The 19,090-nt window shown below is 44.4% G+C and overlaps 1 protein-coding gene across 1 annotated transcript in view; it reads left to right on the forward strand.

Moving 5' to 3' along the window:
- The window catches only part of LOC110486197 (F-box/LRR-repeat protein 19), a 23,918-nt gene extending 7,710 nt beyond the window's left edge, over nucleotides 1-16,208 (forward strand). Inside the window, exons 2-11 of the mRNA XM_021557620.3 lie at nucleotides 316-501; nucleotides 7,814-7,957; nucleotides 8,168-8,254; nucleotides 8,870-9,052; nucleotides 9,641-9,673; nucleotides 9,985-11,207; nucleotides 11,441-11,604; nucleotides 11,763-11,924; nucleotides 12,186-12,407; nucleotides 12,739-16,208. Coding sequence (XP_021413295.3) covers nucleotides 331-501; nucleotides 7,814-7,957; nucleotides 8,168-8,254; nucleotides 8,870-9,052; nucleotides 9,641-9,673; nucleotides 9,985-11,207; nucleotides 11,441-11,604; nucleotides 11,763-11,924; nucleotides 12,186-12,407; nucleotides 12,739-12,896 — 2,547 coding nt within the window. The 5' untranslated portion in view covers nucleotides 316-330 and the 3' untranslated portion in view covers nucleotides 12,897-16,208. The remainder of the gene's footprint in view (nucleotides 1-315; nucleotides 502-7,813; nucleotides 7,958-8,167; nucleotides 8,255-8,869; nucleotides 9,053-9,640; nucleotides 9,674-9,984; nucleotides 11,208-11,440; nucleotides 11,605-11,762; nucleotides 11,925-12,185; nucleotides 12,408-12,738) is intronic.
- The last annotated feature ends 2,882 nt before the right edge of the window (nucleotides 16,209-19,090 follow it).

Raw genomic sequence — 19,090 nt, forward strand, 5'->3', positions numbered from 1 at the left:
TTGTGTTTACCTGTATCACTTTTTTTCTCTCCCGAGGGGAGGTCTGGCTGTTGGCATCTAGTATATACAGTGGGGCAAAAAAGTATTTATTCAGCCACCAATTGTGCAAGTTCTCCCACTTAAAAAGATGAGAGAGGCCTGTAATTTTCATCATAGGTACACTTCAACTATGACAGACAAAATGAGAAAAAACAAATCCAGAAAATCACATTGTAGGATTTTTAATGAATTTATTTGAGAATTATGGTGGAAAATAAGTAAATACTTTTTTTGCCCCACTGTATTTGTATTGACTTGTTTCTCTCCTCTCCTCAGTTGACTGCAGAGGGGATGTCAGGCAGTAAGGCTCTGGGAGGGGCACGGCGGCGGCGGACGCGGTGCCGGCGCTGTCAGGCCTGCATGCGGACAGAGTGCGGCGAGTGCCACTTCTGCAAGGACATGAAAAAATTTGGCGGGCCTGGAAGGATGAAGCAGTCCTGTCTGCTCCGACAGTGCACAGCGGTAAGTTAGAACACACACTAGTGATGGGGGGAGAAATCGATATAGTTACATATTAGGATATTATCTTTGAGGTTGTAGGGTTTTTACAATATTATTTTTGAGCTAGTTGGCTGTACCTGCACCAAAATTCCAGTATTTGTCCTTCATAGCTTGTTCTCCATCTTCTTTTTAAATAGGCAGCCAATTTGTTTTCAGCACATTTTTATTTCCATGACTGATCAAAACTTCCCATGGCTCTCTCTTGCCCCTCTGCCGTAGACATATGGTGAACAATATGTTTTAACATCGAATCGCAATAATATCACAGTATCGAATTACAAAACATATAGAATTGTGAAAATTGCAATACATTTCGTTTTGGCAACACATCGTATGGTGAGGTCCCTGGCGATTCCCAGCCCTATTATTATACTCTCACTAGGAAAAGTGCCACTGCTCTATTGCATCCATTAGTAAATGTAGACTACCGTTTAAAAGTTTGGGGTCAGTTAGAAATGTCCTAGTTTTTGAAAGAAAAACTTTTTTTTTTTTGTCCATTAAAATAACATCAGATTGATCAGAAATACAGTGTAGACATTGTTAATGTTGTAAATGACTATTTACGGCTTATAAAATGAAAACAAATAAGTTATGTATATTTTAATGGAATAGGCGTACAGAGGCCCATTATCAGCAACCATCACTTCTGTGTTCCAATGGCACGTTGTTAGCTAATCCAAGTTTCATCATTTTAAAAGACTAATTGATCATTAGAAAACTCTTTTGCAATTATGTTAGCACAGCTGAAAACTGTTGTGCTGATTTGAAGAAGCAACAAAACTGGCCTTCTTTAGACGAGTTTAGTATCTGGAGCATCAGCATTTGTGGTTTTGATTACAGGCGCAAAATGGCCAGAAACAATGAACTTTCTTCTGAAACTCGTCAGTCTATTCTTGTTCTGAGAAATGAAGGTTATTCCATGCGGGAAATTGCCAAGAAACTGAAGATCTCGTACAGCGCTGTGTACTACTCCCTTCACAGAACAGCGCAAACTGGCACTAACCAGACAAGAGGAGAAGTACATTAGAGTCTAGTTTGAGAAACAGATGCCTCAGAAGTCCTCAACTGGCAGCTTCATTAAATAGTACCCGCAAAACACCAGTCTCAACATCAACAGTTGAAGAGGCGACTCCAGGATACTGACCTTCTAGGCAGAGTTGCAAAGAAAAAGCCATATCTCAGACTGGCCAATGAAAAGATTAAGATCGGCAAAAGAACACAGAAACTGGGCAGAGGAAAATTGGGGAAAAAGTGTTATGGACAGAGTTTGAGGTGTTCGGATCATAAAGAAGAACATTCGTGAGACGCAGACTAAATGAAAAGATGCTGGAGGCAATGTGATGGTCTGGGGGTGGTGGTAAAGTGGGATATTTGTAAAGGGTAAAAGGGATCTTGAAGAGGGAAGGCTACCACTCCATCTGGAACACCATGCCATACCCTGTGGACGGTGCTTAATTGGAGCCAATTTCCTCCTACCACAGGACAATGACCAAAGCACAGCTCCAAACTATGCAAGAACTATTTGGGGAAGAAGCAGTCACCTGGTATTCTGTTTATAATGGAGTAGCCAGCACAGTCACCGGATCTCAACCCTATTGAGCTGTTGTGGGAGCAGCTTGACTGTATGGTACGTAAGAAGTGCCCATTTTGCCAATCCATCTTGTGGGAGGTGCTTCAGTAAGCATGGGGTGAAATTTCTTCAGATTACCTAAAACATTTGACAACAAGAATGCCAAAGGTCTGCAAGGTCGTAACTGCTGCCAATGGACGAAAGGAAAGTTTAAAGGACACAATTATTTCAAAGTCTACTATTTCCTATTCATTTTGCAACTCATTTCATGTATGTTTTCATGGAAAACACTTCTAAGTGACCCCAAACTTTTGAATGGTAGTGTATGAATTGTTCCAACTGATTGCATTTTCTAGATAGGCTGTAACATCTGACACTAATTTGTGGAACATGCACAGTACATACATACATAAGGAAAGCATTCAGACCCCTTTTTCCACTTGTTGTTACGTTACAGCCTTATTCTAAATTGGATGAAATAAATAAAAAATCGTTAATCTACACACAATACCTCATAATGACAAAGCAAAAACTGGTTTTTAGAAATCTTTGCGAATATTAATTAAAAACCAGATACCTTACTTACATATTCAGACTCTTTGCTATGAGACTTGAAATTGAACTCTGGTGTATTGTTTCAATTGATCATCCTTGATGTTTCGACAACATAATTGGAGTCCACCTGTCGTAAAATTAAATTGATTGGACATGATTTGGAAAGGCACACACCTGTTTTATATAAAGGTCACACAGTTGACAGTGCATGTCAGAGCAAAAACCAAGTCATGAGGTCGAAGGAATGGTCCGTAAAGCTCAGAGATATGATTGTATCGAGGAACAGGTCTGGGAGCATTGAAGGTCCCCAAGGTCACAGTGGCCTCCATCATTCTTAAATGGAAGAAGTTTGGAATCCCCAAGACTCTTAGAGCTGGCGGACCGGCCAAACTGAGTCAGGTAGGTGACCAAGAACCCAATGGTTACTCTGACAGAGCTCCAGAGTTCCTATGTGGAGATGGGAGAACCTTCCAGAAGGACAACCATCTATGCAGCACTCCAGCAATCAGGCATTTATGGTAGTGGCCAGACTGAAGCCACTCCTCAGTAAAAGGCACATGAAAGCCCGCTTGGAGTTTGCTAAAAGGCACCTAAAGACTCTGACCATGAGAAACAAGATTCAACTCTTTGGCCTGAATGTCACGTCTGGAGGAGACCTGGCACCATCCCTATGGTGAAGCATGGTGGTGGCAGCATCATGCTGTGGGGATGTTTTTCAGCAGGGACTGGGAGACTAGTCAGGATCGAGGGAAAGATGAACGGAGCAAAGTACAGAGATCCTTAATGAATGAGCTCCTGAGCGCTCTGGAGCAGGTTGACTGGGATGACGGTTCACCTTTCAACAGGACAACGACCATAAGCACACAGCCAAGACCACCCATGAGTGGCTTTGGGGAAATTCTCTGCATATCTTTGAGTGGCCCAGCCAGAGCCCGGACTTGAACCCGATCTAACATCTCTGGAGAGACCAGGAAATAGCTGTGCAGCGACGCTTCCCATCCAACCTGACAGCGCTTGAGAGTAGACGAATGGGAGAAACTCCCCAAATACAGGTATGCCAAGCTTGTAGCGTCATCCCCAAGAATAATCGATGCTGTAATCGCTGCCAAAGGTGCTTCAACAAAGTACTGAGTAACGGGTCTGAATTCGTATGTATATGTTATTTCGGTTTATTTATACATTTGTAAAGAAATCGAAAAACCTGTATTTGCTTTGTCAATTGTGTGTAGATTTAGGGAGGGGAAAAACAATTGAATACTTTTAGAATAAGGCTGTAACGTTACAAAATGTGGAAAAAGGGGTCTGAATACTTTCCGAATGCACTGTATACTTGCTTTTGTCGTTTTCGATGTATAATGATATTTGATTGGCATCTGTTATATAGAGCACATTACATAGCCTTATTAACCTCGGTAACACATTTGTAATTTATCCATGCAAGACTGAAGTTAAGGTTGTTTTTCCTGTTACACAAACCCTCCACCCTGCCAAACAATAAATATGTGAAGGGAGTCTCCACATACACTGCTAACATGTTTTGACCCGCATTTTTTTCCCAAATGTGAAAGGACGAGCTTTTGGCATATCCCTCACACTCATTGAGATCCCATCTAAACAGAAACCGCTGTTTACACTGGAATATAAACTCATTTGGTTTATGATACACAATTGATTGACATAACCCATTGATGACTACAGTTAGTGCCTTCAGAAAATATTCAAACCCCTTGATTTACATAAATATGCACATCCATTTGACACTCCAAATTGAGCTCCGGTGCATCCAATTTCCATTGATCATCCTTGATGTCACTACAACTTGATTGGACTCCACCTGTGGCCAATTAAATTGTTTGGACATGATTTAGAAAAACACCTGTCCTGTATAATTTCCCACAGTTTACAGTGCATGTCGGAGCAGAAACTACCATGAAATCTGAGGAACTATCTGTAGATCTCTGAGAGAATTGTAATGAGGCATACAGTGGCAAGAAAACGTTTGTGAACCCTTGGATTTAATAACTGGTTGACCCTCCTTTTCGCAGCAATAACCTCAACCAAACATGTTCTGTAGTTGCGGATCAGACCTGCACAAAGGTCCGGAAGAATTTTGAACTTTACAAAACTGTTTCAGTTCAGCAATATTCTTTGATGTCTGGTGTGAACTAGGATTCTTCTTAACCTCGTTGAGCATTCAGCACTGTGCTCTTGCAGTCATCTTTGCAGGATGGCCACTCCTAGGAAGAGTAGCAACGGTGGAACTTTCTCCATTTATAGACAATTTCTCCTACTTTGAACTGATGAAAATCAAGTCTTTTAGAGATACTTTTGTAACCCTTTTCAGCTTTATGCAAGTCAACAATTCTTAATCTTAGGTGTTCTGAGACCCCTTTTATTCGAGGCATGGTTCATATCAGGCAATGCTTCTTGTGAATAGCAAACTCAAACTGAGTGGTTTTTATAGGGCTAGGCAGCTCTAACCATCTTTAATCTCGTCTCATTGATTGGACTCCAATTAGCTTCTGGAGAAGTCATTAGCCTAGGGGTTCAAATACATACATACTTTTTTTTTTTTTACCTACACTGTGAATGTTTAAATGATGTATTCAATATAGACAAGAGAAATACAGTAATTTGTTTGTTATTAGTTTAAGCACACTGTCTATCGTTGTGACTTAAATGAAGATGGGGCGGCAGATAGCCTAGTGTTTAGAGCGTTGGGCCAGTAACCAAAAGGTTGCTAGATCAAATCCCCGAGCTGACAAGGTAAAAATATGTCGTTCTGCCCCTGAACAAGGCAGTTAACAAGGCAGAACAAATTTGACGACCAATTTATGCGGAAATCTGGGTAATTACAAAGGGTTCACATACTTTTTCTTGCCACTGTGTATCTGGGGAAGGGTATAAAACAATTGTTGTGTGTTGAAAGTTTCCAAGCGCACATTAGTCTCAAAAATATGGAACTTCCCAGACTCTGCCTAGAGGTGGCCGTCCGACCAAACTGAGCAACCAGGCAAGAAGGACCTTGGTCAGGGAGGTGACCGAAGAACCCAATGACCACTCTGACAGAACTAGAAAGTTCCTTGGCTGAGATGGGAGAACCTGCCAGAAGGAAAGCAGTCTTAGATGTGCTTTTGTATGTATGCCAGTGGGTATGCTGTATATATTTTTTATTGGTTCTATGGAACCCAAGAATCCCTGGAAAACAGTGGCAATTGTTACTGAGTGGACAATCCTGGCTAAGTAAAAAATGAGTTTCTACAGCACTTCACCAATCTGGGCTTTATGGGAGAGTGGCCAAATGGAAGCCACTCCTGAGAAATAGGAAGATGACGGCACACCTGGAATTTGCAAAAAGGCTCTGAGATCATGAGGCAAAAGATTCTGTTGTCTGATGAGACAAATATTTTACTCTTAGCGCTTTGCATTCAGGCCTATGTCGGGAGAAAACCAGGCACTGCTCATCACCTGTCTAAAGCCTTCCCTACCGTGAAGCATGGTGGTGGCAGCCTCATGGTATGTGGATGTTTTCAGCGGCAGGGACTGGTAAGGGTGGGGAACAATAAGTGGAGCCAAATACAGTAAAATAAACACAGCCAAATAAGCACTTGCTTCAGAGTGCAAATTAGATTAACGTTCCAACAGGACAATAACCCCAAGCATGCAACACTGGAATGGCTCGAGAACAAGAATGTGAAAGTCCTTGAGTGGACCAGCCAAAGCCCAGACTTGAGTCCCATTTGAAAGACTTGAAGATTGCTGTTCACCGCTAATATGTATCTAATTTCAAAGAGCTTGAGAAAATCTGAAAGAAAGAATGTGCAAAGCTTATACAGACATACCCAAGACGACTCAAAGCTGTAATCGACGCCAAATGTGCTTCTATTGACTCGGGTGTCAATACTTATGTAAATTAGATTTATGTAGAACATGTTCTATAAATTAGCAACATTTTACTGAAAACATGCGTTCACTTTTTCATTATGTTGTATTGTGTGTAGATGGGTGAGAGAGAGAAATCACTAATCAATTTTGAATTCAGGCTGTAACACAACAAATTGTGGAAGTCAAGGGGAATGAATACTTTCTGAAGGCACTGTATGACATACAACATGTTAACTGTTCGCTGCTGCTTACGTTCTGCAAATCGGCCCCTCTGGTTTAGAAAAGCTGTTTCAGAATGCGATTGTCATCAAAATAGAGTAGTCACCCCCTGCATGAAAATGGATAAGCTTGTTAGAACTCCTTCAGTGATTTTAGGGTGTGATTTAACAAAATAAAAAAATAATAGATTGGTTTGCGAATGCCTCAAATGGCATAGATGGCTGGTAGTTTCGATGTGGGAAATGTGATGCGTTTCCTTGGTTTGTTTTTTTGGAGGGTAGGAATTTGCTTTGATCAGTTAGTCTCCTGGCTATCTGTCTCTAGAAAACATATCTTGTGGGGAAGGAAAGAAATTAGGTTGGATGTCTACGGAGATACTAATCCACAGAATCTGTGCAGATTGAAGACCTACTCTCATATTAATGCATAATCATTTGTCAATGGATCTAGGCTAGATTCTGTTGGCCTCATATATTTATTTATTTATTTATTTATATATTTATTTAGGGGGCTTGATAAGTGAATAATTTCCACCTCAGTTTATTATTTTTTTTCATACTGTCAAAATTCCACTGTTGGCAGGTTAATGAAAATGTTGAGCTGGACAACTGGGGTAATGTGTCAAAGAAAATAAACCTAATAAAAATAGCGCTTTGTCCCTGTGCTTCTGAAAACACTCCAAAACCCACTAAACTAAATTTAATGCATTTGCTTTCATCCACACGCTCTCAATTAGCTAGGTTCTCATAAGAGCAGCAGGTGTCCAATATTTTTTTCTGAGTGTCAATTTGAATACGGTACTTAATAAACATACCATCCATAGTGGATGAATACATAGTTACAGCTCCAACTCTGAGCCCTCTATCCTGAATGGGCCCACGTACAATATTTGATTTATTTACATATACACATTATATTGGTTACGCACATACAATATTTGATTTATATTGAATAAATACAGGCCTACATTCCACACCTAATGTGTATATTATATTGTATAACTTGGTTATATAACGTGTTATGTTTTTATTTTCTTCTTTGCAGCCTGTGTTGCCCCACACAGCGGTGTGCTTCTCGTGTGGGGAGGCGGGGAAGGAGGACACAGTGGACACAGAAGAAGAGAAGTTTAGCCTCTCTCTGATGGAGTGTACCATCTGCAACGAGATCATCCACCCCAGCTGCCTCAAGGTGGGGCCAGACCCTCCATGTGTATGGCCGGCTGTCATAGCTGGAGAAGTAGAGTGTGTCTCTCTCTCTCTCTCTCACACACACATATACACACACACACAATCTTCCATTCATACTGTCCTAAGTCAAATGTCTGCTCTGTCTAGTATTGGTTACATACATTTATTGATTGAATGATTGATTTCATTGTTTATTTTCTCCAACCTACAGATGGGTAAAGCAGAAGGCATCATAAATGATGAAATCCCGAATTGTTGGGAGTGTCCAAAATGCCACAAGGAAGGCAAGACCAGTAAGGTGAGAACTGTGACAGGGAACACTGGTCTGTCAGGCTCTGCTGATAAAACTAAACCAGAGGGTGACGAAGGACATCTATGATTGTATGGATTAATCAATAATGGTTGATAAGGTAGGAGTGGTTCCACACTTCTTCCATTTAAGAATGATGGAGGCCAGTGTGTTCTTGGGGACCTTCAATGCTGCAGATTTTTTTTTGGTCCCTTCCCCAGATCTGTGCCTCAACACAATCCTGTCTCGAAGCTCTATGGACAATCCCTTCAACCTCATGGCTTGGTTTTTGCTCTGACATGCACTATCAACTGTGGGATCTTGTGTGCCTTTCCAAATCATGTTCAATTAATTTAATTTGTAGAAACATCTCAAGGATGATCAATGGAAACAGGATGCACCTGAGCTCAATTCTAAGTTATTTTCTTTATTTAAATTTGCTAAAATGTCTAAACCTGTTTTCGCTCTGACATTATGGGATATTGTGTGTAGATTGAGGATTTTTTTTTTTTACATTCATTTTAAAAGAAGGCTGTAACGTAACAAAGTGGAAAGGGGTCTGAATACATTCACGAATGCACAGTACATATTCTTAAATCCTCTTCCCCTTTCTCCACACATCAGGACGGGGGTGATGGTTCAGGGAAGAGGCGGATGGACAACGGGGAGGTGGGCCGATGGAAGCTAACAGACGATCCTCCGCCCACCAAAAAGAAACCCCCCTCTTTAGAAGACGGGGGGCGGCAGGACGGTCACAAGAGGAAGAAGGAGAAGGAGCTTCCCCAGGACAGCGGCCCCAAAAAGAAGGTTGGAAGATCTTTGCAGTGTTGCTGTATGCAAACATTTAGCAGCATGCACACTGAGTATACCAAACATTAGGAACACCTTAATATTGAGTTGCATACCCCCCTTTTGCCCTCAGAACAGCCTCAATTCGTCAGGGCATGGACTCTAAAAGGGGAAGAAAGCATTCCACAGGGATGCTGGCCCATGTTGACCCCAATGCTTCCCACAGTTGTGTCAAGTTGGCTGGATGTCTTTTGAGTGGTGGACCATACTTGATACACATGGGAAACTGTGTGTATCAAAAATATTGTGAAAAACCCAGCAGCGGTCTGAATGGCACACATACACTATTCATGTCTTAATTGTCTCAAGGCTTAAAAATACTTATTTAACCTGTCTCCCCCCTTCATCTACACTGATTTAACAAGTGACATCAATAAGGGATCATAGCTTTCACCTGTATTCATCTGGTCAGTCTGTCATGGAAAGTGCAGGTGTCCTTAATGTTTTGTATGCTCAGTGTATCATTGCTTAGAGGCCTACTAGGTGTGACCAGTTGCTATGAACGCAGCTTGCCAACTCTTGTCTCTGTCTGACCTTCTCACTCAGATGAAAGGGGCACATGAAAAACGCTTGAAAAAGGTACATTTTCATATGAAGATCAAGTTTTAAGCTCCGTCATAAAGCATATGGTAACTAAGAGCTAGATTCAATCTGTATCGCGGTAGATCCCAGTACATTTAAAAAGTTATTTCTGATTGAGCTGACATCTGCAGTGTTTACCATGAATGCGGGAACATTGAAATTCTAAGGCAATCAAGCGATAATGCGGTTCTTCCGAGATACGGACTGAATCCATCTCTTAGTTGACTTAGTTATATTTCTCAATGGTAAAGGTTAGGGTTCATGCTCCTCTGTCACTCTCTTCACTAACGTTATCCCTCCCATGACAGAAACAGAAGCCTAACGTGTCAGAGACTGCAGAGTCCAATGGGCCCAACTCCTCCACCGGAGGCAGCCAGGGTTCCGGAGGGGGTTCCAACTCCACGCAGTCCCCCACCTCCACGGCCAGCCAGGACCAGCGCTCGCACCACCGCGAGAAATTGGAGCGCTTCAAGCGCATGTGTCAACTCCTTGAGCGTGTCCGCGAGTCCAGCTCATCGAGCTCGTCTAGTTCCGAGTCTGACTCTGAGTCCGACTCTGACTCGCCTTCCGGTTCAGATGGCCGCCGCGGCTCTGAACCCTCCTCCCCCGTACCCGTCGCTTACAGCAACAGTGCGAGGGAGCGCAACCGGGAACGGGACAGGGAGAGGGACAGGAGGCTGGCGGAGCTGGGCTTCAGTGCCAGTGAGGACTCTGAGGGAAGTGTTAAGGAGGAGGAAGAGGAGGATGCGGTGGAGGAGCAGGTTGTGGGAGACAAGCCTCGGCGTAGGGGGGAGGGACCTCCACGGGGCCGCAAGGGGCTCACGACGGACGGGAATGACGAGGAGAGCGGGGAGAGGAGTCGGAAGTCTACCCCATTGCCTCCACCCTCCCCTCTCTCCTCCACTCAGCCTCCACCTTCGTCCGGCCACGGTCCCTCGCCAGGTTCCGAGGGCTTCTCCGGTAAGCGCAGCAATGGCTCCGAGACGCGCAATGGACGGACACGGGCAGGGGTGAGGGACCGGGAGACTCAGGAGAAGGAGAACGCCAACAATAGCGGCGGCTCGGTGGCCAACCACCGACACGGAACTGGCAAAGGCAACAAGGGCAACAAGATCCGTAACAACAAGCAAACAGGGTCCCAACCAACGTCGAGGAACAGTAGCAACTCTTCCGCTTCTACTGCCACTACCACATCCAACGGGGGAGGGGGGGGGCTGCTGGGCCCAGGCAGCAACTCCTCAGGGGGCATGTCAGCCCTCGCCGCCTCACCCCGGTCACAGCCTTCCCGGATGGCTCCACGTTCGCAGATGATGAAACGCAGCCCCCCTGCTGTGCCCTCGCCTCCCCGGCCTGTTCAGATGGAGCGGCACTTGGTTCGGCCACCGCCCGCCTGTCCCGAGCCCCACTGCTTGCCCCTGGACAGCGGCTCCTCCCACGTGATGCCCCGCGACGTCTGGCTCCGCGTCTTCCAGCACCTCAGCCAGAGGGAGCTGTGCGTCTGCATGAGGGTCTGTCGGACATGGAGCCGGTGGTAAGTCTAGACAAAGGGTTCAGATGTGGTCAGCATCCGGTTGGGCTGGAAGAGGGTGGTTCAACACACAGTTGTTTGGACTACTAAGAAATGCGTCTTTGATGTTGAGAACAATAGAAAACCATCCCTGAAAGGATATTCATTGACTGCAGTGTCTCAAATTCTGTGGTGTACAGTAGACCAGACTTTCTTTTGTTCTCATCCCAGTCTTTTATTTTCTCTTGCTCTCTCAGGTGCTGTGATAAGAGATTGTGGACTCAGATTGACCTCAGCCGGCAGCGCTCCATCACCCCTCCTATGCTGAGTGGTATAATCCGCAGGCAACCAGTCTCCCTTAACCTGAGCTATACCAACATCTCGAAGAAGCAGCTCATGTGGCTCATCAACCGTCTACAAGGTATCTTGTGTTCATTCAACACCTCTGCCTCCCTACTACGTCCTTTTTCCCCATCAATATAGCCTGATCATGTCCTATTCTAGTTGGGCTGTCGTCACCGTATTGCTCGTCTGCCTCAGAGATTACGCTAACTCCTGGCCTTCCTCTTTCTCTCCCAGGTCTACTGGAGCTGAATGTGTCGGGCTGTCCCTGGTCCTCTGTGTCGGCCCTGTGTCAGGCTGCTTGTCCCTGCCTGCGTCTGCTCGACTTCAGCCGGGTAGAAGACATGAAGGACTCGCACCTGAGGGAGCTACTGGCGCCCCCTACTGACACTCGGACAGGTTAGTGACAAGTCACTCGCATGATTGATTAGCCATCCATAACCTGCAATACATTATGCCATGTTGTGTTCATTGGATAGACTTGATATCACAAATACCAATCTGTGCTGTAATGTACTGTTTATTTTCACTGTACTGTCATGCTTGTTTCCATTGAATGTTGTTGCAAGTGAACAACCACGCCCCCTTCATAAGCATGATAAACACAGACTGAATCTTAAAAGTCCTGTAACATATTTTGCTTTGTTCTTGGTCAAAAAGCTCATGGAGAGAGCAGAGGGGGGAGGTTCCAGAACGTAACGGAGCTTCGATTGGCCGGGCTGGACTTGACAGATGTCACGTCCCGCCTCTTGGTGCGCTACCTGCCCCACTTGACCAAGCTGGACCTGAGTCAGTGTGGCAACATCACGGACCAGACTATCCACACACTGACCTCCCCCATGTCTCCACTGAAGGACAGCCTCGCCCACCTCAACCTGGCAGGTAAAGACTACACGGTAGACTCACTAGCCCCAAATACACCAAGGTAGGTACCCTGTTTTTTTATTTTTTTTGTGTATTTGAGCATTGCCGGTTCAGACCACTAATGAGCAGGGATCTGCTCCAGATACTGACCTCTTCTTCCCTCTGAGATGTTTAATCATGCTAAAGTAGCAACATATAGAGGTACTTGTCCTCTTATTTCTGAACAATATCAACCTGGCTCCTGATTCAAATATTTAAACCAGGTATACTCATGGAAGTGTTGCAGTCATTGTGGTTATGTAGGTTAACCGTTGGTTGTTAACCTCCTGTTGTTTCCTCCTGTCCGCAGGCTGTGTGAAGGTGACGGAGCAGTGCCTGCCCCTGTTGCGCCGCTGTGCCTCCCTACAGAGCGCTGACCTGCGCTCCTGCACCTTGCTCACCCCTGATGTCTGTCAGCTCCTCTCCTTCCCTTGCCCTGACGATAGAGTGCTGCTCAAGAACAGCTAAGGGCCTGCAACGCCCACCCCCCACATCAACCACCGCCACACTACAGAGAGATAAGCGAACGAGGGGGACCCTGTGATGTGGGCAGTGAGCTAGCCAGAGGGAAAAGGACATGCAGTGGGAGCCACGAAAGAGAAAGGGGGGATTAGAGAATGAGAAAACATAGACCTTTGCCTACATTTCTCTGGATTGACTTGTTTGTGAACGGACATCATTGAAAATGTTTCAGCATGTACATATTCAATATCTGTACAATGGGTGTGTGTATATAAATGTAGTTTACTGTAAATTATCCACTCTCCGCCCCTTACCTCCCTCCTACCCTCACACCAACCATGGCACACATTATCCAGCTGACATGTGTAAAGGCACTGCACTTGCGCCGCCGTATTGAACTAGCATAATTTGCACTCCATAATTAAAAGCTCCTGACGAAGGAATCTATTTCCTATTTCGTGGCGTCAGACTACGAAGAATGTACCCGATGCCAGAGGCTGCGCCCCATCAGAAGCCGTTTAATGTACAGACGGATGCTGGGCTGGTGTTTGTGTGTGTGTGTCTTTAAGTATGTGTGAGATGTAAACAGTGTTAATGTGACAATTGGAGCGAGAAAGAGACGGAGATATGACCTGTCTGTTTCCTTCACCACTAAGCTCTCTGGTGCCCTCAATCTTTCAGGGGGGTAAGGACATTCAAGGTCCAACATATCCTGTTCAATGGCCGAGAGCCACTAGAGCCCAAAACTCCTAGCCCCGACCACAACCTCTTCCCGCCCAACGTGCCATTCTTATAGTCTGTCCATCCTTGTGAATCTGATTGTCCTACTCCGTACCCTGGACAACCCTTCCCATCATACTCTGTCTCTGCTCCCATTTCCCTTTTGCAGCTTATGCTGCCCACCGTCTGCGCTGTGTGCGTACATTATGCAGAGAGCTGGACCTTTGCTGTGCCCGACTGCAATGAACCATGCTTACCGTACTGTTCCATACCAGACCTGGAATTGGTCAAGGCCCCTTTATTCCCTGCTTCACAATGCCTGGCTGATGTAACATTATCTTGTATATGTGCAGACTGGTTCAGTCTAGATCACGACCGCACGAACTTAGAAGTGAATGACTGACACGTTTTGAGTATGAATTGGGAAAACTGTCGAAAGCCAAGACCGTCCGATGCACTGAGCTCGCTGCTCCACGTGGCAGGCGGGATTCAAATTAAGGCTGACCCTGGTTGGACTTCTGCCTCAGATGTGAGGTACTTTGAATATTTCCCCAGAATTGGGTTTTCATGTCAGTGTCCACATGCTGCTTATCTTCCAAAGCCAGGAACATCCCAGCCCATCCAACCTGCATCGCAATGCCATTACCTTAAGGTCTTGTAGGATGAGGGTTTGACTCAGTTGCAGCATTAACCCCCAAATTATTTATCCATTAGGGTTACCCCTGTGCATGCTGGGTTTTGACTCTAATCACAAATCCAGTGCAGTATTTTTTTATTCAGTCTCAACTTTTTTTAACCAATCCACTCTCAATCCAGTTCAGATACCAACGTCAACAGTCAGGGTGAGCAGGAAAAGGAACAACTATCATTATTAATAATGGATGTTATCGGTTGAAACCAGCATGTACAGGAGGTCATTCAGCCCAAGCTGTATTGAATTTGGTTGAGAGGAAATTGAAAATACTTTATAGCTGTATTGAATTAACATGAGCAGTATTTGACATGGGTAAACGGTATTCAGCTGAATCGGGCTGCATTGGACCAGTTCAAACAGCTATCGGACTGATAGGGCCAGTTCATTCAGTTTTGGACTGGACAGCACTTTGTCCTGAAATGCTGGACTCAACCATGCCAGGTTGAGTCATGTGTTTCCCTTGTCTGTCTGTTTCTCCTCCTTCTATAGCGGTTGTCCACTTCCTGAGCCATATTGATCTGTATTTGTGCTTCAGTGCCACAGTGGATCTTGCTGCTGTGTGCTATCTGGAGCTAAACCCCACCAACTCTAGGCGGGGTGGTGGACAGTCTTGAGCCTCAATCTGTAATTCTCATCTAAATCATGTGTTTCCTTATCTTTTCAACTATTCTGTTAGACTTTCAGTGATTCCATCCTCATCGGTTCTGTTAAAATTCCCAAAACCATTATTAGAACTCAAATCAGCTTCTTTGGGGTATACATGTAGGGCTAGAGACCTGCCAAGTAACTATTGAGCCACTAGACAAATGGTTGTTGTCCTGTTGCATTGTTGTACAACTGACTAGGTATCCATCTTTCCCTAAAAGGTTGGTTTCATCTTTACCCAGTGTATTCTAAATCGCTTCGTATTCCTGTGTGAATTTATAGACTTGCGTACAAAGCATTGGTACCAAAATTGCACTAACTGATCGATCATAAGACAATTTAGAGGGGAACACTGAGCTATAGTGTGCTTTATTACCCAGAAAGAGGTATACATATATGTTAAAACAGGTCAAATGAAAAAAGACCAATCATGAACCTCAAGCTTGATTCAAAAATAGAACTAATTAGCTGTCCATGCTAGTTACCATTTAGCTGGGTAGTCCAGCGCGTTTCAATGTTAGCTCAGGTTGGGTCCTACTTTAGATCATAGCTAAGTCATTGTTTGCCACTAAGCTATGCTGCTTACAGAGCTGAGTTTACCACGTAGTAATTGTGGTGGGCTGAGGCTTACAGTGACGCAAATGTCCAATATATGGTGGAAAATTGCCTTCTGCCATACACACTCATCCGAATCAATATTTAACTTTTCATAGACAATGGGTCAGTTTTCCAAAAATGTTGTTTACTTCCATCAGTAATGTGGAGTTGTTACTACTCCTTGTCATCCAGTATGTTCTAGCATGAGAAAGCATATCGAAAGTTAAACTGACAACCACTTTCAGAGAAAGTAAATGGGTGGTGGTTCATCGGAATTGATCCGGTAGTCCGATAAGGAAATGATTCCAGACTCAAATCTGTCATTCTCACCCACATCCTGATCCCAACACCCCAGCCTAGTCAAGTTGACTCAGACTTGGCCCCTAGATTGGACAGTCTTGTCTCTACCAAACTGTATTGCACCAGAGCGATGCACTGGATCAACATTGTCATCACCTCTTGCCAAAATTCCTGCTATATTTGAGAAGGGGCATTTTATCCATTTTCATTTTGCTCTTGTTTATTTGTTCATTATTTCTTCCATTGTGTTGATCAAAATGAGAAAAAGCAGAACGATGTGAAAAAGAGAAACTCAAGGCAGCTACTTACGAGTGACTACTGTAAAATGACTAACTAAATAAAATACAGTGGGGTGGTTTTTACACTGTGTGGCCTGATTTCTCAGATTTTACATTAAGTTATGTTGCCTACATAGCAGCTCACACTTTGTCCACGTTCAATGGAACGCCGTTTGGGTCTTCGCGTGTCAGACACGTCAAATAAGCTTGACCTGAATATCACGTAAGTTAACTCGTTCATTAATTTATGTAGTTATTACACATAGTGTAATCACTCATTTCATTTGTCACGATTCATGATGCTGGTAAAGTTGTCTCACGCACCTACAATGCTAGATAACTATATAGCTGGTGTCATTTAAAATTACCCTAATTTATAAGACAGTTCTTATTTGATTAATGGTGGTCAGACCCATCTGTGGCAGGGTAGCCTAGTGGTTAGAGCGTTGGACTAGTAACCGGAAGGTTGCAAGTTCAAACCCCCAAGCTGACAAGGTACAAATCTGTCCTTCTACCCCTGAACAAGGCACTGTTCCTAGGCCGTCATTGAAAATAAGAATTTGTTCTTAACTGACTTGCCTAGTTAAATAAAGGTAAAATAAAACTACAAGAGTGGACTTTGCGCTTAGCCTTAAATAAAATATGTCTGACAGTGATGCAAATGAATACAAATAGTAGAATTATACCATAATTGAATAGATCATGTTAAACGAGGTTGAAAAGTTATAAAATCAAAAGTCAATTTGTTAATTTGACAAATCTGGATGTATTGTACTTTAGAATTGCATTGGGGGCATACTTATTTCACTAAACAGACAATATGGATTGTGGATCAATGACATGGGGTATCAGTCTACTCCGTGACAAATCAAATGGTATTCGTCACGTGCCGAATACAACAGGTGTAGTAGACCTTAGTGAAATGCTTACTTACAAGCCCATAACCAACAATGCAGTTAAGAAAATACCAACAACAAAAAGATAATAAAATACTTATAGAGCAGCAGTAAATAACAATAGCGGGACTATATACAGGGGGTACCGGTACAGAGTCAATGTACGGAGGCACCGGTGTCGAGGCAATTGAGGTAATATGTACATGTAGAGTTATTAAAGTGACTTTGCATAGATAGAGTAGAAGAGGGTGGGGGCAATGCAAATAGTCTGAACAGCCATTTAATTAGATGTTCAGGAGTCATGGCTTGGGGGAAGAAGCTGTTTAGAAGCCTCTTGGACCTAGACTTGGCGCTCCGGTACCGCTTGTCGTGCGGTAGCAGAGAGAACAGTCTATGACTAGGGTGGCTGGAGTCAATTACAATTTTTAGGGCCTTCCTCTGACACCCCCTGGTATAGAGGTCCTGGATAGCAGGAAAATTGGCCCCACTGATGTACTGGGACAAACGCACTACCCTCTGTAGTGCCTTGTGGTCGGAGGCAGAGCAGTTACCATACCAGGCAGTGATGCAACCCGTCAGGATGCTCTTGATGGTGCAGCTGTAAAACCTTTTGAGGATCTGAGGACCCATGCCAAGTCTTTTCAGTCTCCTGAGGGGAAATAGCTTTTGTCGTGCCCTCTTCACAACTGTCTTGGTGTGCTTGGACCATGTTAGTTTGTTGGTGATGTGGACGCTAAGGAACTTGAAGCTCTCAACCTGCTCCACTACAGCCCCGCCAATGAGAATGGGGGCGAGCTGAGCCCTCCTTTTCCTGTAGTCCACGATCATCTCCTTTGTCTTGTTCACGTTGAGAGGGGGTTGTCCTTGCATCACACAGTCAGGTCTCTAACCTCATTATAGGCTGTCTTGTCGGTGATCAGGCCTACCACTGTTCTGTCGTCAGCAAACGTAATGATGGTGTTGGAGTCATGCAGTCATGAGTGAACAGGGAGTACCGGAGGGGACTGAGCACACACCCCTGAGGGGCCCCCGTGTTGAGGATCAGTGTGGCGGATGTGTTACCTACCCTTACCACCTGGGGGCGGCCTGTCAGGAAGTCCAGGATCCAGTTGCAGAGGGATGTGTTTAGTCCCAAGGTTCTTAGCTTAGTGATGAGCTTTAAGGGCACTATGGTGTTGAATGCTGAGCTGTAGTCAATGAATAGCATTCTCACATTGGTGTTCCTTTTGTCCGGGTGTGAAAGGACAGTGTGGAGTGCAATAGAGATTGCATCATCTGTGGATCTGTTGGTGTGGTATGCAACTTGGAGTGGGTCTAGGGTTTCTGGTATAATGGTGTTGATGTGAGCCATGACCAGCCTTTCAAAGCGCTTCATGGCTATAGACGTGAATGCTACGGGTCAGTAGTCATTTAGGCAGGTTACCTTAGTGTTCTTAGGCACAGGGACTATGGTGGTCTGCTTGAAACATGTTGGTATTACAGACTCAGACAGGGAGAGGTTGAAAATGTCAGTGGAGACAATTGCCAGTTGGTCAGTGCATGCTGGGAGCACACGTCCTGGTAATCCGTTTGGCCCTGCGGCCTTGTGAATGTTGACCTGTTTAAAGGTCTTACATAGGCTGCGGAGAGCGTGATCACACAGTCGTCCGGAACAGCTGATGCTCTCATGCATGTTTCAGTGTTACTTGCCTCGAAATGAGCATAGAAGTAATTTAGCTTGTCTGGTAGGCTTGTGTCACTGGGCAGCTTTTGACTGTTCTTCCCTTTTTTCGTTTGTAATAGTTTGCAAGCCCTGCCACATCCAACGAGCGTTGGAGCCGGTGTAGTACGATTCGATCTTAGTCCTGTATTGATGCTTTGCCTGTTTGATGGTTCGTCAGAGGGCATAGCGGGATTTCTTATAAGCTTCCGGTTTAGAGTCTCGCTCCTTGAAAGCGGCAGCTCTACCCTTTAGCTCAGTGCAACACCCAGAGAACATTAGTGTCTGTTCCTGAGAAAAAATAATACTGCGTGGATGTTTAGGAGTTTGATAACTAGGAGGAGGACGTTAGGAAAAAAATATATTGGGTA

The sequence above is a fragment of the Oncorhynchus mykiss genome, chromosome 13 (assembly GCF_057628025.1).
Source record: "Oncorhynchus mykiss isolate SJ-2025 chromosome 13, ASM5762802v1, whole genome shotgun sequence".
NCBI lineage: Eukaryota > Metazoa > Chordata > Actinopteri > Salmoniformes > Salmonidae > Oncorhynchus > Oncorhynchus mykiss.